The sequence below is a fragment of the Trachurus trachurus genome (assembly GCF_905171665.1).
Source record: "Trachurus trachurus genome assembly, chromosome: 15".
Lineage (NCBI taxonomy): Eukaryota > Metazoa > Chordata > Actinopteri > Carangiformes > Carangidae > Trachurus > Trachurus trachurus.
The window spans coordinates 14362457-14389217 of NC_139906.1; the positions used below are offsets into that span (position 1 = coordinate 14362457).

The following is a 26761-nucleotide window of genomic DNA, read 5'->3' on the forward strand; positions in this document are numbered from 1 at the left end:
GCTTCTATGGTCAGGACTCGACTGATTCTCATGTACATTTTTTCCAGACACAGGCACAAAGAAATTGACCAGATTTGGACATGCTTTGTTAACTGACGTCAAGAGGGCAGGTGTTAAATGTGTCCTAAGCCCAACTTCAGCGAAGAATTTAGATTTTTTACCAGATTTGCACAGGAATGACTAACATGGGCTGTCTTTTCAGTCAAGGAGCAAAACCACATTTTTCAGCTTCACGGTCTACTTTCCCGGCTTCAACATTTCCTTTTCTTTAAAAGTAATATTGTGTCTTTTGATTTTATCATCTTCGGTTTATGGTAGGATCATATCTAGATCCAAAGATGTTTATGTTAGTTCAGTATCTGCATTTTTGTCTTCACATTCATTTATATGCTGAGCATAGCATAGGGAAGAGAGGGTGTCACTTTACCCAGGGTGTCCCTCTGGCCTCAGGGAGCACAGCAAGCATGAATGGCCATCCTCAGAGCTAGCAGAGGGTATAGTGAGTGAGTCATCCAGCACAGGTGATTACCGCTGCCAGTCACTTTGCCTGTCGTTTGTAGCTGCAAGCAGCAAAAGCTCACAGCCCACAAAACTAGCTCATTTTGTGCCTGTATGCTACACTGCCAATTTGGGTTCGTTCGTCTGTGTGAATCTTCATGTGTTTTCTGAGTGCCCTGTGCATGTGTAATGCATTAAACGGAAACATTAGCGCTGAAAGGGCGAGGTAAGGTAAGGCAAGCTTGGGATAATTGCAGGAGCTACAGAGAAAAAGGAGGAGATAGAGACTATGGGGTAGAGGCACGGAACAAAAGGAAGCAGCAGGGAGTCGCAGGCACAGTGCAATAGAAACAGTTAGAAACCCAACATTTAAAGAGAGGCTCAGCTCAGAAACAGTCCCAGCTCGCAGGCATTATGGTCTCAACAGGAGAAAACACCAGATGTACTGCATCTTCTGCTGACAGCTTGATGAGCCTAGCGTGACAACTGTCTCGGTTAGTTGTTCTTCCAGGATTGGTTGGAGTCATTTACATAGGCAGCCGTACTTCGGCGAGAAATGAGCCAGAGCTTACTTGTTATTTTTCATGTACCAGATCTCCCCATGAGTGTTGGAGGCTGTGGAAGTTGCAAGCTGATGGAGGCATAGAAACACAAGGCAGTAATATCAATGATTCAATTTGGTTGTTTTAACTCAGATTTTAATTTCAGGACCAAACATATAACAGAACATTGATCTATTTAATATTAATTAGTTAAATTGAATTAAGTAAAACTAATAATAATTTTCTTTTTAATTTAATTGATATTTGATTCATTTTAATGCATTCCCTTGGCTTAATTAATTTAAGTACACTGAATGACCTCTGTGTATGATAATGTGTAACAAATAAATTTGCCTTGCCTTACTTAAGTAAATTTCTATTCAATTTATAACATTTGTTTTAATGAAATAAAGTATATTCAATTTAATTTAGTTCATTTAATTGAATTCAGTGAGCCAAGTCGCAATCTCGACATTTATTACGCTTAATACCTTTTTAATATGAGCCTGGACAGACAAGGCTGACAACAGCAACTTGGTTTCTGGAGGCGCACAAATACGAGCTGGTAGTTCTAGTTAGAGGCCTGTCTCTAAAAGCAGACAGATGAATATTTAATAGTGACTGGCAGCGAATTTTACGACAGTCTGGTCAAATATTATACCAGCTTCTTAGACAGATCGCCTGAATTTTACAAACTGCGTTATTCCCTCAAACCATGAGCTATTCATTCACTTACTGAGTGTCAAGAATATGTCTTATTATCCCCTGGATTGAACCAGCTACATGCTGCAAAACATTTCAATTGTGGGCTGTTTTAACATTCACTGTCTTTGTTGCAGTTCATTCAAGCACCTGATTGGAGGTTTGGAGGATGTGTCCAATAAAGGCCATGAAGATGCTGATGCCAAAGCCAAGTAAGACTCACTGAACTATGTTGCATTATAACATACTCAAATTCATCTTATTGCTTTGTCTCTCTCTTGTTTCTTATTTCAATCGGTTAACTTTACAAATTATTTTTCACTTAAAATGAGTCAATTTAAAACATTGCACCATATTCATGACTGCACACTTGCCTGAATGTTTAATACAGAAACGTGCTCCAAGCCAGCTGTTAATGCATTGTGCCTTCAGCTCTGTTACATAACTACATGATACCCAGCTGACAGGCCAGAAAGCAGAGGCTATGACCTCCACCTCTATTTCTGGAGGAATTAATATGTACTCTATTTATTGTCGCTATGGAAACAAGAGAATAGCACTGTAGGAGGCACAGGACACCTTGGCAGCGAGGCGGGCATCTTTGGGTTCAGACAGCCACGTATTGGCATAATGTGATACCTCGCTCGCTTCGTGCCACGTTGTAAGTCAAGGTGAGGAGAAACAAGAACCTGGTAATGACAGATTACAGAGAGCGACAGAGCAGGAACAGCTTATCACCACATTGAGAGAGAAAGAGGGAGAGAGTTGATGTAGATAGACGCAAGGAGTGAGGAGAGACGGTGAGAGACAAGGCGGGTGACGAAGCAGACTAGACTTCTACGCCGTGCGTTGGATTTCGAGATGACTGCTGAGTGTCAGTCATGTTTGCAAGTCAGTGGCATTTGGTGAGCAAAGACCAGAACATAACACTGGTTAATGTGTTGGATAGAGGCACTGAGGAAACTCAGATGGGGATTATGGGGGGGGTTGGGGGTGTTGGGGTCAGCGGCTTGTGCCTGGCATCCAGTCTTGGCCAGATGCCCCTTATGGCTCACGAGCAGTGATGAGTGCTCTGCCAATAGATGTGTGTGATAGACAGAGACCTCCTATTCCTCCCATGTCTAGGTCTATAGAGCAGCTAATTTAAGATCTAAGATTGTTTTCTTGCAAATAAACAACAAATGATCATTTGTGACCTTGCCATCCACCCTGTTCTCTACAGAACCTGACATAAAATAGAGCCACTCTCTCCCTCTGCTTCCTTAAATCCGCCACATCAAAGCCATTTTCACACTGATTAAGGTAGCTGCTTCTTGCCGTATGCTCTTTCTGTGTGTGTGTGTGTGTGTGTGTGTGTGTGTGTGTGTGTGTGTGTGTGTGTCGTCTTTCGCTGGCCCTCCCCGCCCAGCAGAGCACATTTATGTCTTGGTGAGGAAAACCTGAGTCAGGATCCCACGGTGATGGAAACTATCTCTAATTGGTCACAGTGGATAAGCTCTGTGCAGAAGCGCTGTAGCTATACCGCAAACTACAGCTGCTCTCTGAGAGGTTGACAGGTCTTTTCTTCAAAGACCCCCTCCCTCGTATGTGCTATATGTATGTGCACATTGTTTTTGATCAAGCCGCTGCTTCTCTCTGCAGGAGGAACAGCGCTCTGCACAAAGTAGAGCGAATACATCCGTCTCTGTTCTATTGTTTCCATTGTATCCCTGCACGCATAATACCTGTTCTGCCTATGAGCTACAGTTCCAACCTAAAAATGCAACATCCCTTTGCATCCATATCACCTCTCTCTCTCCCCCCATGTCATATGCCATCTTGACTGCTGACTCTCTTATGCCTCCAAATGCCTCAAATCTAAGTTTATGAAACCTCCAGATGTCCTCTATTTAGTATAAATACATTTCCATTTACTGCTAAATGTGGCCCATCCAGCAACAAAACTCTTATGAATATGTGAGCCAGTATGACTCAGCATTTCTCAGCACCCAAGTCTAGCTCAATAGGCAGAAATTACTGGTAAATAAAAGTGTCATTTAACGGGAGTCAGCGTCAAGGTCGGAGACGGCTCTTTTCTCCTCCTTCCTCTCCCTTGAGTCTGGCGAGACCAAGAAGAACTGGAGTGAAGGAAATGAGGATAATAGCACTCACACACTCTCTCTCACACACACACACGCTACGACACAGGGGGATTGCATCATTTTATATGATCTCATCCGTTTACTGATACATCTTATCACCCACTGGGGTGCTACTTGACCCACAGCGGAGCACTTGCAGTGTTGTGCTAGTAATGGATTTACCACGTAACAGTTCTAACTAACATGCTATTTTAGCCCCGTATGAGTGCCCGCAAAATACTAACAAACTCTTTGAGTTTGCTTACAGCGTTGGATGCAGATGACCTCTGTGTTAGTTTTCATTCAAGGTCAGGGTTCAGACATCTATTTAAGGTGGATGTATGGCATCAGTCCCACTGGGTCTGCTCACCAGTATCATATTCCTATTTCAAACATCTAAGGTTTCAGCAGAGGACACACAGACGAGTGCTGCTTTCTGCCTATTTGAGAAAAAGTAATCTATTAAAGCATTTGTGTTGCAGCTGCAGTAAGTTTCTCCGCTAATCACTGATTCCTGGAGAGCCTACTGTGTATGTCCTTGGTTAAGACAGAACTGTCCATTACAGTTCAATTAAAACTTCAACCTTCTGGTTTCAGGGTTGTCTTCTTCTGTTGTCTTAAACTCTCATTCATCTGTTGCTCAGAACTGCGGCATGAGGGTTGTTTCTTTTTTTAAATTAAATTCTTATTACAAGAGCGTCATTTCAATGGTTCAAAATTGGGCAGCTTGTTAGTCAGCTTACCTACATCGATACAGGTAATGGAGCAACACTGCCATCTGCTGGGCAAACACCGCTGCTACTATTAAACCTCTTTGAGGTCCTTCACTATGTAAAACGATCCTCTGATCCCTTTAAATCTTTTTGAATTTACGAGACCTCCTTCATAAATAGGACCCAAACACATGTCCACACGTTTGCGCGTGTTTGTCTGTGTATGCCTGTGTGTGTGTGTACACTCATAAATCCATGTAATGTGGATGCATTGGTCACCTTGACCTTATTAATATAATCCTGTCTTAAACACAGTAATTTGTGTCCTCTCGATTACTTCTTTCATCCTTTTCTTGAGCAGAGTGTTTTCTGGGCTGGCTTCCAGATGAAGGGAGGGGAGAAAAAGATGAAAGGATCACCTGAGAGTCTCACATGATAGTAATAGTGCCTATACACACACATACACACGCAAATAAACAGTGACTGCCCCGGTAACCTCATGTGTTTCCGAGAAACACAAGCTTTGTAACCTGCCACCACGTGTAACCACAATGCCCACTGGCACTCAGCCGCGGGGAAGAGGCTTTATTGTTCTAGCTTGCAGTTTAACTATTGTACATAGTGGATCTAACAGGGTGAAAGTCCCTTTCCATGTAAGCTTGGCATGAAGTATGACACCTCACTTCCTATTTTATTCATCAGGTTCACATCCGGAACATGCCAAGTAAAACAAATAATTGATTAACTTACTTTCATGTAAATAAACTTAATCCCTCTGGCTCCGTGAAGTAGGAAAAAAGTCTTTCCTAAACTAGACAAAGTATTTTCGCTAAATGTCTGTTATTGGCAGCTGTACCTGTTTTTGTGTGTGAGAGGGAAAAGGCCTGACAATGATAGTGAGTTCCGAGTGACCCAGAAAAACCTGTCCAGACTCCGATCCTGTCCTAAACCCACTGATCCAGAGACTGAGCTGATGAAACTCTGTCTGGATCAAACAATAACCAGAGAAGACACGGGGCATCGGGGGGGATAAGGGGGGCGGACACGTGGAAACTGCCAGCGTGTGCAGGTCAGAAATGGCACGCTGGAGTGGTCGGTTGCAGTGCCAAGTCATGTCTTCAGAACCGAAGCTATCTGAGTACGGAGCAGTTCATGCGCCGCCAGACACGGCGTCTTTGTCCTTGCCTATCAAGAATGGGGACAGGCTGGGGACAGTTGGTCTGAGGTCAAAGTGTTTTACCGGAGGTTGAAAAAACAAACACATCCTGCTCACGTGTTTATATTTACACACTCTACATCCTCAGTAACATCCTTGATAGATTAGTATGAGTTGAATCCTCTAAGATTTGCAAACAAATGAGCTCAAGGAGAGACAGATACTTTGTCTCAGGTTGTTGGAAGTGGATTATCTCTTCTTTCACCCTCCCTCTCATCTCTAATCCAGTCCCCCATTCTGTTTTTTTCCCCCTGCTTTTTCTGGCACAACAGGTATGAAGCGGAGAATGCGTTTTTCTTCAATCTCAACCTAGCTGACTTCAATATCATTGACACACTGGGAGTTGGTGGCTTTGGACGCGTTGAGCTGGTAGGAGGCCCTGCACTGTGAAAACGATCAAATGATAACATCTTTGTAATTGCTTACCAGGTGAATGTGAAGGCTGAACTGAATTCCTCCCTCTCTGTCTCTCTCTTTACAGGTTCAGCTCAAGAGTGACGAGAACAAAACCTTCGCCATGAAGATCTTGAAGAAGCGGCACATTGTTGACACGAGACAGCAAGAGCACATTCGCTCAGAGAAACTCATCATGCAGGAGGCCCACTCTGACTTCATTGTTAGGTACACCCCCTCACCCGCTTCACTGAAAGGCAATATAAATAAATCTACTATACATGTCATAAGGACTGGTACTTTATTACCTCAGAGCCTGAAGGACCTGGACTTGATTTTCTCTGTGGAGCTTGAAGGTTCTCCGTCATGTTAAATAGGTTTCCTCCCACATACACGTCAAGTATATTTCATTGTACCGTATAGTAAGTGTATAGTGAATATGAGTGGGAGTGATTGTGTGTGAACCTGTTTTTCTCCTCTCCTCTCTCTGTTATGCTCCAGCTTCTTGTGACCCTGAAAGAGAATAAAGAGGCACAAAGAAATCACATACATTTTTTTGTGTGTTTATACAGTAGTAGAAGATTATGTAACACTATATAGAGCATAAGGTGAAAGTTCACTTACACTTTAAAATCCATTAGTTCAACAGTTACAATCAAATAAATAAAAGAAAAATATTTTCATTTTGGACACTCTATTTTCATAATTCCACTTCTCCATGCATTCATCAGATATTTTTGCATTGACAGCTGATTTGAGATAACACTTGTGTGTTTTCAGACTCTACAGAACCTTCAAGGACAGCAAGTACCTCTACATGTTGATGGAGGCGTGTTTAGGAGGAGAGTTGTGGACCATTCTTCGAGACCGGTAAGCTCTGTTTGAGGCCAGCTATAACTGAACTCTGTCATAGTTATGTTTCTGCTACTGACACAAAGAGTGATGAACAGAGTGTTAAAAGTTCAGCCGTAACCTTGAAAACTTAAGGATTGTATACACAACATTGCCAGTACTATTCACATCATAATTTTAACAAAATTCCACACATTGCTCAACATGAATAACAAGTTAAACGTGTGTGGTTTAAATATTTTTAATTGTGTGAGAGACTAAACCATGTGGTTGGTCTTAGGAGCAAGTTCATTGTTGGACTACTGTAGTTTTCTGCAGTGGGGACCTGTCTGCAGTGAGTACTCACTTTACTCACAGTTGACCTCTGTTGTCACTCTGTGTTTCCAGGGGTTCGTTTGAAGACTCAACCACCAGGTTTTACACAGCATGTGTGGTCGAGGCCTTCGCCTACCTGCATTCCAAAGGAATCATCTACAGGGACCTCAAACCAGAGAACCTTATATTGGACCACAGGGGCTATGCCAAACTGGTAAGAGATCAATATGGAGCAAGTGCTGCTCCAGCACTTTATTTCTCTCAGTGAATTCAAAACTCAAAACAGAATGAAATGGAATTTGAACACTTGCTTCATGTTGACTGTAAATAAAAGTGTAATTATCATCTATTATATAACTGCAACTGAAGTTCTGTTTTTTTAATGTATCTCTTCTCATGGATAACTTCATTTGTAGCTTTTGGCGGAACAGCAACTAGCTGCTCAACTCCTTCTATTCTAGTAGAAAAGTTTAAAATATACCAATTTGATATGTAAGAAATTTGAATTGTTATTCAATTCAACGAACTGACAGAAAGAAAAATGTCTTTATATATATGATAATATACCAATTTAATATGTAAGAAATTTGAATTGTTATTCAACTCAACAAACTGACAGAAAGAAAAATGTCTTTCTCTCTTTCAGGTGGACTTTGGCTTTGCCAAGAAGATTGGGTTTGGGAAGAAGACGTGGACCTTCTGTGGGACGCCGGAGTATGTAGCACCAGAGATCATTCTGAACAAGGGCCATGACATCTCAGCTGACTACTGGTCTCTAGGAATCCTCATGTTTGAGCTTCTAACTGGCAGGTACACACAAGTCTGGGCATGTCCATGAAACCTAATTGATCATGTAGTGTATTCCCTGTTTATTCAGACGTGGACAGAATCGTTGGCACCCTTCCGTTAAAGAAAGAAAAACCCACAGTGGTCACTGAAATAACTTTCAGTGCAGGGTACAATGAAATCTCAAGACTCTCAAGGCATTCAGGAGTGAAATGTGTTGCTCAGTGTCAGAAAGCTTGGTCTCAGTCACAAATCATGGATCCTCCAACAGGATAATGACCCAAAACACACAGCTAAAACCACTCAAGAATGGCCTCAAACAGAAAATTCTGAAGTGTCCTTCTGTGAGCCCTGATCTAAATCCAATTGAACAGTGACTGATTGCCTCAAAAGGTTGTGTAACAAAATACTAAGTTAAGGGTACCATGATTTTTGTCCAGGTCAGTTTCATTAGTTAGTTTTTTTTTAATATTTCAAAAATAATTCAAAAGCAATGTCCGATTTTAATCCGCTGTCAGTTTCACATGACCGTGACAGTGACCACTGTGGGTTTTTCTCTCTTTAACAGAAGGGTACCAACAATTTGTCCATGTCTGTATATGCACAGCAAATACAACCATTTAACAGCACTTATGTTAAAGGGATAGTTCACCCAAAATTCAAATTTCACTCATTATCTACTCACCCACATGTCAACTAAGAGCTGTGAGAATTTTCAGAGTCCTCCGTTCCTTCTCTGAGTTACGGGGGGGTCCGTGCAGCAGTATTTGTCCATATAATGGTTGTCAATGGATACCAACTTTCTTCGTCCAAAAAGACACACCAAAAAACATCCAAATACCTCCATACTGCTCGTCTGTAATGTCCCTCGTGTATTGAAGCCCCGACATGAGAAATTGTTCTGAAAAAAATTAAATAAGTCTATATTTTAAGCTTGTTTGTAGCGGAAGCTCCCAGTGTCTCGGTTCACTGCTCTTCCTGTGTCAGTGCAAATCTCGCGTGATTTGCACTGACCGGCGGAACAATTTCTCATGTCGGGGCTTCAATACAAGAGGGACATTACAGACAAGCAGTATGGAAGTATTTGGATGTTTTTTGGTGTGTCTTTTTGGACGAAGAAAGACAACCATTATATGGACAAATACTGCTGCACGGACCCCCCCGTAACTCAGAGAAGGCACGGAGGACTCTGAAACTTGAAATTTGAATTTTGGGTGAACTATCCCTTTAACTCTCCTTAGAATAAAATCATCCTCAGTGAAATCATCCTCATCCTCACTCTGTTTACTTCTGTTATGTAGCCCTCCATTCTCTGGCCCTGATCCCATGAAAACCTACAACATCATCCTGAGAGGCATTGACATGATCGAATTTCCAAAGAAAATTACCAAAAATGCTGCCAACCTAATCAAAAAGCTATGCAGGTAAGTGTTGTTGCTGCTAGTAGTTTAACTAAGAGTAATTCATTTAAGTGGTCAGTGTGCTGAATAATCATGTTGCTGTTCTACCACAGGGATAATCCTTCTGAAAGACTGGGAAACTTGAAAAATGGTGTCAAAGACATCCAAAAGCACAAGTAAGAATGAGAAAGAAAGAAATATTATTATTTTGTCTTCATGGTAAATTTGTGCAGTAAAACATAATTATCAACTGGGCTTAATGTTGTGTTTTTTCTTTTAGATGGTTTGAGGGCTTTAACTGGGAGGGCTTGAAGAAGGGGACACTGACGCCTCCTATTATCCCTAATGTAAGTGTACACAGCTTATAGCCTCACTTGTTATGCTGTCCTTACAGTTACTCTTTTGTAGTTAATGTGTTACCCACAATTCATATGTTGGATCAATTGCGTGCTATTTATATGAATTTTTCTGTCTTTCTACCAGGTCACATCAGCAGTCGACACAAGTAACTTCGACAGCTTCCCAGAAGACAACGAGGACCCACCTCCTGACGACAACTCCGGCTGGGACGTTGATTTTTGAAGTCCTCCGCTCCCCTTAAAAACCAAAAGGAACTCATCTTTTGTTGGCTTGGAGGCCATCTTGAAGACATGGCTGCGTTGTTAAAGAACTGCATTAAAAATGAAAGAGAGGTTATGGAGAAGAAGATAAACACATGGATGGCAACCCCTCTGGGTCACCGATATGCCTTTATTTCACTGTGGCTCTGGATCAAGCATTTATAATGAGACTGCCGTAGCACTTCTTCAGTGTTGTCTTACACTCAGCTCTAAAGGCACAGACAAAGAAAGTGCAGGGATACACACACACACACACAGATGCACAGACACACACACATACAAACAAACACACACACACATGATCACAATACAACAGAGGCTGATAATGGAGCCAGGTTTTCCCCGTTAACAGGGAAAGATGTTTAGTTGGTGAATGAGTGTTTGATAGTCCGTCTAAGTTTTGGTTCCAGGATAAATAACAGTGTGAAAAGTGTGGTGATGGACTGCTGAGAAAGAGAAGAGGCTGATGACTGATTTTTTTTTTTTTTTCCCGTTTGTTTCTCTGCAAAATTTGGTGAAATCTGTGCTGGACTTTGGGAGGTTATAATGTGTTACTGCAGTTGTTTCCTAGTTTTTGACATGCAGCTTCTTGTTGCAAGTTGGGATACTTTTCAGAGATCTACACACTCCAGTTTACAAGTAAACCTGGAGTCAAGTGCTCAAGACTAACCTGAATGTCACTGATTTCCTTCCCATCTATCATCCATATGGCATACAGTTTGTACGGTACAATAGTATTTGAATTATCAAGATACATTTTCACAAATGAACATAACCGGGCTGAAATCAAATACTTAGTACACATTACATCAGATAAACCTACCTTGAAAAGCACAAACACTGTGCATTCAGTCGAAAGAGACGTGACTCTTCAAGTGCCCTGCTTAAATTTTAATGAATCACACACCGACACACATAAAATGTCAGCTTGAGTTCCCATGAAGCAATCTGTCATTATGCACTTGAGACCATTAACTGAGAAAATCAGCAGTTCTAGGTAATTTTAAGCTTCACTAGATGAAGTAAAACTCTTTGTTTGTTCTTTGGTATGCTTTTAAACACACATATGAACGCTTCTCTACTTCTTAATTTTCTCTTTTCCTTTTTTAAGCACCCAAATGCCTCTTCACATTCAATCAAACAGGACATCCTCTGTTTGCTCCTGTATAGTTCTGATATTACTGTGAACATGGTTTCAATGTCTTTGGTGCTGTTATTGATAAATTATGATAAGCGATGGTGAGATGACAGTACTGGTTATTGTTTTTGTATAGTGATTTTTTTTGTGCTTTGTTTCTTTGTAACGTACTTGACTTCCTTTAGAAATTGGAGACTTGTGTCAATTTGTAAACTTGAGTGAAAATTTGTTTAATATCATGGACACCATGTTACATTGTGCCCAGTGGTATTTTTCAAGGTGTTTTAATAGGTTAAACCGTGTTAAGTTTATCCATATAAATTAACCATCCTCTTCTTTGGAGGCAAACTTCACCACATCTACATTATCTTAAGACTTCCTAGACGTATACATTGTCTTACTAAAAAAAAACAAAAAAAAACACTCTCCTTGAGACAGACGGCAAAAGCAGATTAAAAAAAGCAGATTATATTTTGTGAAGCTCACAGCTTTGACCACTAGCTCCATGATCTCTCACCCAGCTCATCACCTAAAAAGCATAATGACATAAAATCAGAAGAAATGTAAGTGCCTTAAGTCAATGGCATACAAAATTAACATCGCAAGTCCTTTTTGATGCTGCATGAACACATATACACCTCAAAAAACATACGTGTCCTCTTCTTAGATGGCTGCTTCTCATCCTTTGTTATATCTAATAAATACATTAATCACCTTGGAAAGAGAATTTCTAGTCATTTGATGGCGGACATAAGTGCGTATGAAATAAATCTCCTGCTTTACCCCTTTTCGTTTTTCTCACTGCAACATTTATTTACAGTGAAATGATAGAAATCCATCATAACTGATGTTGCTGCAATGACATGCTCTTCCCTGTGATCTTATGAAGTCAACCACAGCTGGTCTGAGATGAGGTGAGGAGTAAATCACAGCTCAGAGGGACTATCTATCCTCTGTTTAAGACGACAAAGTCCACGAGTCTGAGCCTTTAGGGATAGCAGGAATGATTTGCAGCTTTTCATTAATGTGAAAAAATAACCCAACACTCTTATTTGCCAATGTTGACAGTGCTTGGCTGTATGATAATATTGTTCATAAATGCATCATCATCATCATCATCATCCTTTTTCATTTCATGCTATGGTTTGTTTCAAAAAAGCTGATCAGCACAACTCACACTTCATCCCTGAAAGCCAAACAGACATTTACATTTAAATTACGCACATCAACGACGTTGATGGATAGCTACACACGAAAAAGAAATTTAGTTCTGTAGACATACCATAAATATTTCACTGTATCACAAAGCCTTATGTACGTCATCACTTTACAAACTACTGGTATGAGTCTATTACTGACCGCCTTCTGCAATGTTACCTGATATTTGCCTTGTGTTCTGTTGTTTATTCTGCTGTACATTAATTTTGCAAAGTACCATGTGTAAGATTTTTAAAATTATAGAGTAAAAACAATACTTTTGAGTGGTGTTTGTCTTAGTTATTGATTGAAAGCTTCTGCAATGGAGATGCTTTTTTTTTTTTTCTTACAGTTCGCTTTCACCGCCACAAGAGGGAGCTGCAGGTAAAACAGATATCTCGACAAAACCTGCCTCATCCTGATGTGAACTGGCTCAGGGTCGCCTGAAATCTAATAATCAGTCCCACAGTTAATGTCATCCACTTAGTCCTAAGTGCAGATGATTCAGCTTCTCTGGTCTCAGTGTTATTCACACAACAAATCTGTTTGGGGGGGACAGCCAGGGGAATTGGCTTCAGTCATAACAACAGGGTGACACTTCTGGGAGATCAAAGGGGATCAAAGTGCATCAAAGGAGCTCACCTTGCCAGCACTGACATTTAGTAAAGTGGAGATAAAAGAGTTACTTCAAAAGATATACAGCAATTCAAACACGCAAAGTGCTACAGTGTGTTTGTCAGGTGTCTATGGCGCATCTCACTCATGCACACACACCCATCCTCACACTCAGACCCGGGCTACACATGGCCAGCAGATGACGTCCAAGTGCCAAGAGATATCCTATCGTGCACATCAGCACCTGTGAGCATTTCTGAGCACACCGATCAGACTGGACTTTGTCACAAGATGCAAAAGGACAAGTTTATTAAGCCCCAGTCTATAGTTTCTTCTTTTCTTGGAGATATTCAAATGCTCCTGTCACAAAAACAGAATAATCTTCCCCTCAAAATGCTGCTTCACTTATTTTAATGATTGTCAGGGAACATCGTGCTACGGGGGGAAGATCAGATCACAGCAACATTTTTGAAACAAGTCTATGGGGAAAGAGGTGGAAATGATCTGGCTTGCTTGGCAGATTTAGGTCACAATGAACACTCTTCAGGTTTAATCTGAACATTTTTCAAGATGAATCTCCCCTTAATGGGACATTTCTTGTAGTGGAGGATCCCAAAGGGGGTCAGGGAGCAGGACGGATCAGAGTTGCCTTTAATCTCAAAGTGCCAGTCAACCCTGAAAGGCCTCGCCACGGAAGTCCATTAATTCGGTAAACTTTTCACACCCCTTAATGGTCTGCATATCCTACACATTGATGTCCGCCACTGGTGTAATCAAGCACACTTTGGAGGATAATTGCCCCCTTTGCAATCAGAAGGATCAAATGAAGTAGTTAATCGACGCAAGTAACTTCAATCACTTGTCATCACACAGCCAAAGGGCAGTTAGGCTACTTGAATGTCAAAGAAACTATAACCAAACCGCTTTTATAGAGAGGGCTAACGGAGTTTATGAAGAAAGAAACGCACTAAATCCCACATTGTGAGGAACATTGGTGAGTTTTTACTACAGCTATAAAGCAAAGTCACCTCACAAATAAAACATGTGTTGCAATATTTTAAGGCAATAGCAATTGTTCTTTTAGAATAATTAGGCTACATGCAGCTATAACAGTCTGAAAGTCATTAAAATAAAATATAGACTATTAATAAACGTGAACTGTTGGCACCGGTAGGCTACTTTTGGGAAAACAAAGTATAATACTGGACTAAGTGCTCTATAAAATAAGAAAATTACTTTTTAACAATTTGGTCTCGTGATCATTTTTTGTTTGAAAACAAAAATATCATAATACTGCTACTTCTGTTTGTCATGTTTGTTTTCCCTTAAGTGTTGAGACAGACTCGAAGCATCGTAGAATAAATACTTATTTTGAGATAAACTAAATTAAAAAAGGGAGCTTTTCTTTTCATTTTCATTTAAAAAAAAAATCAAAATATTATTTGATACCAAGCAGATTAAGAAGCTACGTCCTGTCTGGGGATATAGTTTATTTCCAGTGTGCGTCACTAGGTGATGGGCATTCAGACAGACTTTGCAGGTCATTATCATTACACAAACATTGTGAAACGCAGCCCTGTGCAGGGAGAATAGAAGGCCATTTCCGTACAGTGGGGCTCTCTTTGAAATTCCACCCTCCGCTTTTGTTGTGCACAGCGAGGGGCGGGAAGACAAACAGGTCCACATGTATAAAGAGATCATCCCAGGACTGAGAGGCAGGAGACTTTCCAAGCATCGTGTCGAAGCGCTTTGGAAACTTTGGGATTCAGGATTCAAGGCCACTTTGGACTTTGCCACAGAAAGGGATCTTTTTTTTCTCGTGTGTTTGCAGCACAACAGAGTTTAAGGGGAGAATGATGCAGTTATCAGCGCAGCGCTTCTTGGCTGTGTATCTCACGCTGTTTGGATACCTTGGGGACGTTTACGCGGGGACAGTCTTGATGAACTCCAACGCCATCAAAAACTTGCCCGGAGCTTCTGCTGGCAAAGGCACAAATACTGTCAGTCCGAGTCCGCGCACCTCACCCTCCGGTAGCGTGGGGCAAAAATTACCGGCAGACACCTTGCAGGTAATTAACTTTCCCGTGCGTAAAAGTCAAATCTGCGCTGCACGCACACAGAGCTGCGTAAATGTAACTTTTATGGGTAATATCTCAACATTTTAATGACACGCTGCCTTTGTTTTTTTATCGTATTATAGCAGTTGGGTGTTTGCACGGATGATGAAGACTGTGGAGGTGATGAATTCTGCAACGACGCCCGAGGCGCCTGTCTGCCCTGCCGTAAGAGCCGGAAACGTTGCGCACGGGACTCCATGTGTTGCGCAGGAAACCGCTGCAGTAATGGTAAGCGGATGCATCCCAGAAATAATACTAACAATTTGAAATGATTGCTGATAGTCCCAATGCTCGGGAGAGTTTGCTTGTAATGGCGTAGCTTAGTTTGTATGTTTACTGATAACCATTAATGGGAATAGACTAGACTGCATGACCTGATGCCTGCACAGAGCCTAAGTTTTTTCCCCCTTTTTGCCCATTTTTAGGTGTTTGCCAGGCAAATGATATCGATGGTACAGATGCATCCATCATCACTGGCTTGCAAAAGCACAACAACACCATGGAGCATCAAGCCAAGAAGCCCCCCACTGCCCACGGCCATCAGCCTCATACTGTGAAAGGTGAGTGTCCTGCAAAGAATCAGCTTCAAACTAACACCCCAAGACACTTTCATTGAGGTCTCTGTGTCAGGCAGCATGGTTTCATCACTGTCTTCTTTCTTTCTATCTCCAGGCCAGGAGGGGGATACTTGCTTGAGATCTGCAGACTGTTCAGAGGGCCTGTGCTGCGCCAGACACTTCTGGTCTCGTATCTGCAAGCCCGTGCTGACAGAGGGTCAGGTGTGTACACGCCACCGCAGGAAAGGCACACATGGCTTGGAGCTCTTCCAGCGCTGCGACTGCGGTGACGGCCTGGCCTGCCGACCAGAGAAAGGCGAGCGAGACCACAGTGTCAGCAGGACTGCAGCCCGGAACCTACACACCTGTCAGAGACGCTGACATAAACGTGGACACACACAGAAAAATCCACACACAGACACACACCAAGCAAACCCACACATCAGTGAGACACTGAAAAACACTTCTCAACCTTGCATACACCAGAGATGCTGACACACAGACATAGACACCTAACACCTAAGACATTCTTTCCTGCCAAAGCTGCTGACTCAAACACAGCACCCGGAAGGATAGACATGACCCCTGGAAAAGTGATACACCCAGAGGGATGCAACAGTGCAAGGCGGACTGATCCAATTCCCCATCAAGAGATGAGGAATCGGAAGTTAGGAAGTGACATTTCAGAAATCTTTGGAACATCGATTCATGTCGTCGGTAATGGCAGAACTGATTTGTTTCTCTTTTTATGGAACTTCAAGCCTCAGTTATTACAGTAAATTACTGTATTGTAAATATTATCCTGGAGGTGGCACTTAATTGAGCTATTGAATTCTGTCAACACCAGTATTATAAAGACATGGTGCTGCATGCATTGTAAATGTGTTATATATATTGTTTTATAAGAAAATGTTATATATAGAAAAGTTGAATATATTTGTTTTATTAAACATCATGTGATAACCTTACTTCTTCTTTCTGCCCCTCATTTTTTGGCAGTAGTAGCAGTTTGTCACTGCTCTACAAAAACTGAACTGAAAGAGATGTTACTGGAGAAAATTGTTTCAGTGAGGACGTGTAGAATATAATCTCTCCTGCAGCAGTTCAGAGTCTCTGCAATCTAGTCCAAATATTCACTTAAAAGTTGGTACGGATGGGGGAGAAAAAAAAAAATCTGGCAAAAAAACAAGCATCCCCTTCTGGAAAGCAAGAGTTATTTGAACAATCACTCAGCAGTGTTTAACTCAGAGCCCAATCAGTGGTTGAGGCAGAGTGGATGGTTGAAATGTTTGGCCCAGATACGCTTCTCAAAGCCATTACGCACAATTGCTGAAATATGTGCCGTCACACACTCACAAGAAAACACACTTACGACAAACATACTACTTTTATGAGTCATTACTAGTGCCCCAACAGGCCACATCCTGCTATGGAGGCAGAGGATGGTCCATCAGGGCGATGCCAGACCAACATTAAAAACAGGACAGGATGCTGCTGTATCAAATGATAACTGCAAGGAGGTAATAACAAAGTATGTGTGTCCCGGTGAGTGTTTGCCACCTAACTCTTTGGTGTTGCTGGCTACTTTCTAATTATAACTCCATGCCTTCATGTGCAGCAGAGCAGATAGCTAGCTATCCAAGCTAAAGCCTCTAATTACTTCATCTTACTCAATCTACACCAGCGCTCATGAAATGAGGTGCACCGCAGGACTTCAGAGTTTTTGTGATGCAACTCAAAAAAAAATAAAAGGATCTTGGTTCCCAAGTCCGTACAGTTGCGCAGCACGTCCCATTTCCCGGCTGTTGTGCAATGGATGTGCTCTAATGTGTAGGTTATGAATACACCCAAATACACCTTGGTGTCTGTAATTAGACCTCTTTAGATTAGAAGATGGAGAGGAAATTACTGTACTTTCTGCCTGATTCTTGTGTCAGATCAAAAGATGCGTGAAACTCTCTTGATATCTGACCAGGCTAGATAACCTCTTTATCTGTTTACATCCATTAATTTGAAGTTTGTCTGCGGAAGATGAGGTATCCAAGTGGCACTGAGGATCAGCTGCCAAGAACCTATGAAATACAATTCAGTTTTTAACAGCAGCTGTTTACATGTAATACATATTATATTATATAAAGATGTAACACTGTCAGGAGCCATTCTGCTCGCAAACAGAGTAAAATACTTATAATAACAGTATGATACTTCACAGTTTTGCCTAAACCATCCCTGACAGTACTTGCACAGTGAACAACGGGGCTTTTTTTGTAATACTGCATTTTTACATTGTGGTACATTTTGAGTGGTTGCGCCACCACTGTTTAGAATAGATGAATTGTCAAGGAGGCAGACAGACAGACAGACAGAGAGACATACTCCATTTAAACAATTTAGTGTCCATTCTTCGGAGTAATTAAGAATAATGGGAGAAATGTCAGCAGTACAGTAGACCATGCCGGCTCAGCCAAGTCATGTTTGTGGGGGTCCTGGAATCTGTGTGTGTGTGTGTGTGTGTGTGAGTCTGTCATCATTACAACAACCACAGACTTACACAGGCCACAGGCATGTGCCCTAACTCAAGGAGGGCCAGGGTGAGCGTATGTGTGTGTGCATGTGTGTGTGTGTGTGTGTGTGTGTGTGTGTGTGTGTGTGTGTGTGAACTCCAGAGAAACAATAGCAACAACAGCAACATCCACGACAACAGACATACACACACATACACACGCTTGCCCCCACATGCCACCGAACAGCTATTACGCATATACAAACACACTTACACATGTCCACACATGTCCACACTCACAGCCACACACCCTTATAAGGGTGAACCTTGGGGTGTGAGAGGTTTTGGAGTGACACCACACTCGCCCACACAATGGCATCCTAACCAGCAACATTTAGTGTTGTCATACCGCAAGAATGAATCAGCATTTCCATCCAACATGCGTTTTCATGCTACTGTACACGTTCAAAAACTGGAAAAATGTAACTACAACAAACTTTGTATCCCAGCAGAGAGCATGCAAGCTACGATTTATGGCAATGCTGAATTACATTTGTAAAGTCTGTTTCCATTCTATGCATTCAACCAATATTTTATTTGCAAAATCCAAACTTAAAACAAACCAGACTCTGATCTGACATTTATTGAGTGTATTATGTAAACACTTAACGAGCAATAAAACCCAAAGCATATTTGTTTATTCTATTGTTGTGAAATTTGCTATCTTTCTTCCCAATCTCTGAGTTACAATAAAGCTTTTCTCTGCTTGAGTACCTGGCATATCTGCCATTGTTATTCTAAAAGCGCTGCCAAACACCTTTGACAGGCATCCCTGAATTAACAAACCCATGAGTGAACCATCAGAGATGAAAGGGTAAAGAAATGAGGCAGTGTACACAGAGGCAATGCATGTTATTTTGTCAGATGAAAGAGATGGCATACTTCTTGAATGAGCATTCGGATCAAAACCAAGCTCTTATGTAAACAAAATTTCACAGGGAGGTGTCAGACTTCTGGGTGCTGGCAACAATCACTTCATAGACGAGAAGCACAATGCTCACTATTCATCTTTGTGAGATGACAATCTGCCTGATTGAGCAATAAGGGGAAATCTATCTGTCCTTGGGAAATAATAATTAAACAAAGGAGAACTCATAGAGGACAATGCGTTGAGTGTGTGAGTGCAGGTGGAGAACAGGTTTACTCAAATGATTTAACTTCTCAATGATGTAAACACAACAGGGGAAACAAGGGTTTTCACAGAGTGAGGCGATGACGTATTGCACTTTGATTGGGTTTCATGTTATGCTCCAGGTAATTCACCAGTGACATTTGTTTTCACCCACCTCCCGTGTATGTGTGTATTGTATTTCCCCTCTCTTTGCCTCTGTATTTGCACAGATTTGAGCCTAATTTTAAAGGCAGAAGCTTTCCTTCCAGGGGTGAGATAAGAAGATCAACATCACTAATGTATGAGTGCTGCTAAGCTGGAGTCAGGATGTCTTTAGCTTATCGTAGAGGCTGAGGGGATACAGCAAGCGTGCGTCTGGGGACACTTATGTGTTGTTAGTATTTTATCATAAAGAATATTTCACCCATTTGTTCAACATTTTGTGCATTGTCTCCAGCCACAATGTAGGTCACCCTGTACAGCTAGTGAGAACAGATTTTGTTGTGCTACACCCAGTTACCACGCCTGCAAGTTGTACAGCAAGGCCTTAAACCACAAATTGTTGAACAAACAAGAAAACAATGTGTTGATTCAGGTAGGTTTATTTTTGGCAGGACTGCACAATAATTTTGGAATGCCACTGGATGATCAACAGACAAACTGATCATATTTCCACTACTGGTCAGTCAGATGCCACGTTACGGAGTTTCGGGTTAACAGGTTCTATTAGGGCAGTGTTTACAGCCGGTACTGTTGCTAGTTTAGAGCCTTGTTGAGACTTTTTGCCAAAGACCACTGACTTGGTTAAACTGAGCATATAGCTGGACTGTGCGTGCATACACAAGGGCGCAGCGTATGTGTCTTTTTACGGGCATTTTACTGGGCTGCTCTGGTTTCCTGGCTGCTTGGGAGCACCGGGGAAGTGGAGGAGCACTTCCGGTACACTGAGTCTTGCCTGTATTACAGCAAATAAACCGCTTCCATTACATCAACATGGATCATTTTGACTTAAGGAGGTGGAGGAATGACTAAACATCTAACGAACCAAACAGGGAGAGCAGGAAAGATGGAGGGAGGAAGATACGCCAAATCTGAGGAGCATGAACAGAAACCAGAAATGTGCAAACATGCAATGAAGCGATTTCAACGTGGCAACAACTTAAAACGAGGCCTTGGAGCAAAATACAACTGTAACAAGTTATACATATCAAACTAAGGGAGGCAACAAATAAGAGTCTGTTTCATTTTTGCATTGAGGTAAATAAGGCTGGATGAAGAAATATATTCTGTCACTGCTAACTTTCTCTCAGAGTGATCATTTTACAAGTAAATATAGCTGAAACCACAGCACAGTCTTTGTCTTTAATTTATGTGTGTGGTGATTTTGTCATACGTCATCAGAGTTATAAAATCAGGATTTGACCTTAGCAATACGCTTGGTTCTGACCTAGTCTTGCTCACTTTACAAAGAGTTAGCCAAGCTTCTTGTCCCTGCCGTAAATCTTTATGCATGTTTAATGCATTATGAGTTTGACGAAAAAATAAATGCCGCTGTAATATCTGCTCGTTAAATATGAAGCAACAGTCAGAAGCTGATAGGGTTAGTATAGCACAAAGGCTGGTTTTGTCTTGGGAAACACAATTGTCTCAGAGAGTGAGTGTCTTTCCCAAAAATGCTAAACTGGGGTTTTAAAATATCCACATCACTCTTGTGAAACATCTCCCCTTAATCTGTGTGTGGGTCTTTCCCAGTGAGGACCATGAGGCCCAGCCTGTCTTTCACTGCTATTCCAGAGACAGTGCTGTGACACTGGGTTCACTCGCTGGGGGAGGCTCATGGATGACTGGTTTGATCCTTCCTGGTGTTCCTTCCATCTTTGGCTGACACCTCCTCTGTGATCTCAGGTCTCCCTCTGATGAAGTCATACCATGTTTGAGTCCCCATTTACCACATGAAGGAGACTCCGCTGCTCTGACTCCAGCTGTAAAAGGCCACACGGTTGGTAAGCGTGTTGGGCTAAAACAGAAACAAGTGGTTGCATTATGTTAAGCAAGCTGCCTGTTACAGTAACGCTGAATGAAAGAGATACCTGACCACAATACCCTGTGTTTTGCTATGCTCTGCTGCCTTCTGGTCTCATGCAGTCATGTTTATTTTCCTTTTGCCGCTGGCCTCTTTCTGCAAAGCCAGAGGTGGCATGGCTCGGGAACCATGTAGGCACTTCACTTCATCCTCTGCCACCTGCACCCTTCAGGTGGATTCTCTCACTCTCTCCAGTCCCACCATGTGCATCATACCCCAGTGCTTACACAGCTGCGACCAATTCAGTGCAAACAAACAATCTGCCCATTGTTTATACAAATAATATCCAATATGCGATGTCTGCCCACTCAGCCAGACAAGCAGGGAGTGAACAAATGCACCAGGAGGGGGGCAGAGTTACAGCTGGGGATAAAAATGCCTACTCTTCATTATGGTTGGTCCAGAAGCTTGCTGCTGGCGGCCTGGGTCTGGGGCTAGGACAAGGGCCAAGGCCAGAGCTGGCTGAGCTCCTGGCTGCTATGTAAAGTCTGCTTCAGCCACAACCACATTGCGCAAAGCTGCTTCACACATATAATTTACTCATTATTCACGAAGTTTTCGAACAAGTCAAAAAAATATATTGCAGAGTGAGAGAGTTGGTGGAAAACTAACACGGACTGAGTCGCTATTCAGTAAAAAATAAAGTTCTATCCAGTTATATAACATTGAAAGATGGCAGGCTTATGGAGTCACAGTCAATTAGCACAGCTGATTGAATAGAGGTGACCACAGAAACCTTATACTTTGAAAAATAACTTATAGTACTGAGGAGAGACAGTTTAACCAATGATTGGCAAACCCCAATATGAGCGTACGCCATGAGTAGGCATTGGTGGTGGTGGTGACCATGCCTAATCCAGTATGCTCACAGCAGACAGACTACTTTTTATGAGCAGCAGGAAATAGGTGTCTCTGAGCCCTTTATTCATTTTTATAAAACATCCACAACAGGAGATGAGTCTGTCTGCCTCAGACACGGATAAATATCTCTGTGCTTAAGCTAGAGCATCAAAAGCACCGATTGTTGTGTAATGGCATACCTTCACTCAACAGGGAAGCATCCTACCAGACAATGGCACAGTAATGGCCCCAGTGCTTCAACCATTGTCACTTTAACAGTCATCAGGCCTTATTCAGAGGTTTTTTTTTTCATGCCCCCCGCCCCACCTCCCACCCATCACCCTCTCATCCAGTCCATCTCTTCTCCTTCATCATCAAACTCTTTAATGTCCTTGCTTGTTTTTCCTCCTTCCATAAACACTGTCCTTAACCCCACCAAAGAAAAAATGGCCGGCGCACAATCTCATGTGTGACTTTGCGAAGGTGGAGTCTTTGGTAATAGAATGAAAAAGGAGGAGGCCGGGGCTTTGATCTCCCTTGGGGGCAAATGGATTGGATTGTCTTGCCCCTGCTGGTGGGGCTAAGCTGGGGACAGTGTGAGTAGCAGGGGGTCATATCAAAGGTAGTTATCTTCAGAGGGTTCTTCTCAGTGGCACATTAGTACACTATCTAAATGTTGATTTGTTCACACCAACATCTGAGGAGCCCTAAATGAGCTGACAAAAGGAAACACCCAGTGAATGTAAATGAGCAGAGTGGTCAAGTTCACTTCTCTCCACAGGACGTGTACTCAGCTCTTCACCTCCTCACTGCTAATGTTTACAAGTAAACCTGCCCCAAGTTGACAAGTTAAAAAGTCTTAATGTTAATTCCAAACGGCAAGGTTTCCACAAATTACAGCCTGACTCAAACCTAGTTTATTTCCTTAAATATTGCCTCGTTCTTCCACTCACAGGACCAACCCTTAATGGTGCCGTATGCTCATCGTCTATGTTGTGGGAAAGGAAATGATTGGGAACACCCTATAGCTGCAGCAAACAGCCATGTTGAGGTTGCAGCCTGTGTGTGTGTTCTTCCTTTGTGGGTGGGAAACATCATATTACTGTCACTCTCACAGCTGACATTAAGAGAAAGATATAAATCACACACACACACGGACACACTCCGGCACCCACTGTCAGCCACAGCCAGAAACAAAGAATTAAGTTCATTGTGCATGTCATCTTTAACCCTAATTTGATAAACCGTGGACATTGAAAGGATCCGTTCACAAACACTCCTGCTCGTACAAACCACAACCTACACATGCATCTGCTGAAGAGATCCACTGTTACATTTAACATCATCCTAAAGCCACAGGACTCACACAGTAAAATAAGAAAGAGAAGGGTTTGAGGGGAAAAAAGGAACAATTCAAAAGTTTCTTTACAGTTCAGTAACTCAAGATTTAATCATAATGTGGATGCCACAAGGTCTCAAGCTTCAGTGCAGCTGCTGTTCTGAACCAGAGGAATACAGAAGTCAGAGGATATATTTCCATATTTATTATTTCAAAGGCTGCCAGGCTTGTTAGAGCAAATTCTCAGCAATAACCATAAAAGAGGGAAAATTAGACTCCTTGCCTGGTGTCACAGTTTGCCATTCTCTGTGTGCATGGCCCAAATGTGGGATTGCAAATAAGCATTTCTATTTTTAGGGACTTTAAGACCAGTAGCACCCGTCTGGGTCATTCCATATCATTAGACACAGCTCCAGAGATGAACAAATTCTCCTGGCACTCAAATATAATTCTGGTCTTTAAGCCTATAGTACCATGAAATCAAAGCCAAGCCAAAAACCTCCCTCCATCCTTGGTCTTCTTTTTGTATCTCTCTGCTGAAATTTGGTTTGACACGTTGATTGAAAATGCCCACGTCTCTGGTTATCTTGCGCATCAAATGTCCAACGCAGCACATTCCCAAGGGGCTTGAATCGCACTCAGAAGCCTCAGTCTAACCCCCTGTTACTGAAATGTACATTTCAGCCCTTCTCTATACTCAGTCATTAACCATGCTAGCTGTTTCTTAGGCTCTTTCCCCCGTCTTTGGCTGCTGGTAAATATTTGCTAGATGGGCATTGCATTCCAAATTGGTACTCCAGTGTCTCCTTTGCATAATAGTTGTTGTGAAAGCATCTATTGTCTCATTTAAACTGACCACATAATGTATTTTGGTGATGTCGGCAAGGGTTGGCTTCTCTACAACCCTCATTAGCATTCCTTCCAGATAAAACAATGATCACTTGAATACGACTGAGCTAAGCTTGCAGGAAGTGATCTAAAGAGCTGATAGGAACCCATGATTACCAAGCAACTAACTCCAGTCCTCCATGCATAATGTTTTAATTCAACATCACCCCCCACCACCTCATTTTGTCCCATCACTAATCTTGTCTTAAGTTATCTTCAAACTACCGCTTTCCCCTGCGGCTACAGGCCTTATCATTTATTGATTATGTCTCTTAGATTAAAGGACCTGCTTTCATTTCCACAAGAATGTGCCGCACTCTTTGTGTCCATATGGAAGCGTTTGCCGGACAGATGGGTTGTTTTCCCCTCAAGACAAGGTCCCACTGGTCAGAGAGAGAGAGGGATTCACAGGGACTTAGTAAGTGATGGCGCTTTTGATATCCAATTGTTGCTGGCTTTGAAGTCCAACAACCAGGTGATCTGTGTTTGACTATTAATAAGACAGTGAGTGCAATGGAAACAGAGCGAGACAAAAACCAACAACATTAAATGAAACTGTGAAAAAAAGTTGTGACAACAGCACAGTGAAGCTGAAAATCTGAACATTAATCACCCACGCCAGTTTTACGACAAGTCATCTTAATTCCTCCAGACAATTCAGGGCTGTCAAATGGCTGCATAATACTACCCCAAACCCCCTCAAGCCTCCCAGACTTAATCCCATGTGCTGAGAAGCCGAACTGCCTGAATGTGGGTTACACACAAATGACGGACATTTTGTCTTGGGGTAATTACTAATATGCCACTGTTGTTGCCCAGGCTGCCTGTATCTGGGTTTTGGTTTAAATGTTGGGTTTACTCTCCCTGGGCTGTGTGGTTTGCAGCAGCTTAATCACAAAGCCACAAAAATCTCAGCCATTTTGATAGGAGCCAAACTGGGAAGGCTTCATATGTAACACTGTTTTTGCTAGTCCTACATATAGCAGCCTTTCTGCAGAGTCAGCTGGGCTAACTAAATTGAAATAGTACATGTTGACAAATTGAAAATGTGCAAATAAAATGAAAATAAACTGGAGGCAGTTATGGATTGTAAAAGGTTACGGATTGTAAATCTAATGAGCAAGAGCTGAGGTTTACTGAGGCAAGGATGGAAAGAAATTTTCTTTAAAAAGTCCATATTTGAATCCACATGGAGTGAAGATCTATTAAAAATGTGTTATTTTAAGGAGCTCAACAATGGTGACGCCAATGGTGTACTATGAAATAATGGTGTCATTTGGCATCATTATTGGGCAGTTTCCTTGTTCTCCTGCCTTGACAACCAAAGTCACTGACAACAACTGGAGCATCTGGAGACAGTTTCCAGATCATTTCCGGCTTTGGAATGTAAGATGAGTAAAAAACAACAACAACAAAACAACACAAAGCGTGGCCTAAAGATTAAAGAGAGTAAACTGATGAAAGATCTGGGAATGGACAAAACACAAGCTTCTGTGAGATAACGCAGATTGTCAGTGTGTGAACAAGCAGAGCTGCAGCTGGAGATAGCCTCTTCAGCAAGTGTTCTGATCACATACGATATTTTCCAGCACACAGGTGTTTACAGTGCTGTCCAAACAACCTTGTTTACAAAAACAACAGTGTGAAAAAGGGATCGAAAAAAAAAATGTTACAGGCAACAAGGCAATTAACGCCTGTGTACCATGTCGAGTGCCTCAGCTCACTACTAATGGTTTGGGGCTGAGTACCAAGCCTGCTTTTTATTGAGCGCTCTACTTGCGAGACGTCCAAAAGTTTGCCACAGGGGAGGTTTTGAAACGTTGGCTCGCTGGAGACACAGAGGCTTTTTTGTTGTGCTGTGCATGTAATTTACAATCAAACTTGCTACTGTTGACTCCCGCGGTGCAATCACATAAACTGACATTTTTCAACTTGGTGCACTTTGGATGTTGTGCAGGGCTGTGAGACGCTCAGCGGGGTGCCAAGAGTCTGGCCCTCCGAGCTGCAGTTTCCCGACAGAGGAGAAGAGCTGATTCATTTGTAAAAGCTAATTAGTGGCTTATGTATGATAAAGTTGAGGTGAATTTGGTTTATTTATAATTTGAAGTGCCTCAGGCTGCAGTCATGACAGGTGCTATTAGATTTTGAGTTATTAT

At 42.0% G+C, this 26761-nt stretch overlaps 2 protein-coding genes across 3 annotated transcripts in view; both read left to right on the forward strand.

Annotated features, from left to right (window-relative positions):
* Window positions 1-10152, forward strand: part of LOC310997733 (cGMP-dependent protein kinase 1) — a gene marked incomplete at its 5' end in the record, with an annotated part of 76326 nt that extends 66174 nt beyond the window's left edge. For both annotated transcript variants that reach the window (XM_083987524.1, XM_083987523.1), the window contains 10 exons: window positions 1880-1954; window positions 6064-6160; window positions 6273-6412; window positions 6965-7054; window positions 7424-7565; window positions 7998-8161; window positions 9439-9561; window positions 9651-9713; window positions 9818-9884; window positions 10021-10152. In XM_083987524.1, coding sequence (XP_083843650.1) covers window positions 1880-1954; window positions 6064-6160; window positions 6273-6412; window positions 6965-7054; window positions 7424-7565; window positions 7998-8161; window positions 9439-9561; window positions 9651-9713; window positions 9818-9884; window positions 10021-10119 — 1060 coding nt within the window. In that variant the 3' untranslated portion in view covers window positions 10120-10152. The remainder of the gene's footprint in view (window positions 1-1879; window positions 1955-6063; window positions 6161-6272; window positions 6413-6964; window positions 7055-7423; window positions 7566-7997; window positions 8162-9438; window positions 9562-9650; window positions 9714-9817; window positions 9885-10020) is intronic.
* Window positions 10153-14960: 4808 nt separating this feature from the next.
* Window positions 14961-16162, forward strand: dkk1b (dickkopf WNT signaling pathway inhibitor 1b; the record flags this gene model as incomplete). The annotated part of the gene is made up of 4 exons (XM_083988301.1): window positions 14961-15176; window positions 15308-15452; window positions 15650-15784; window positions 15897-16162. The coding sequence occupies 4 exons, from the start codon at window positions 14961-14963 to the stop codon at window positions 16160-16162; spliced, it is 762 nt and encodes a 253-aa protein (XP_083844427.1).
* Window positions 16163-26761: the final 10599 nt, after the last annotated feature.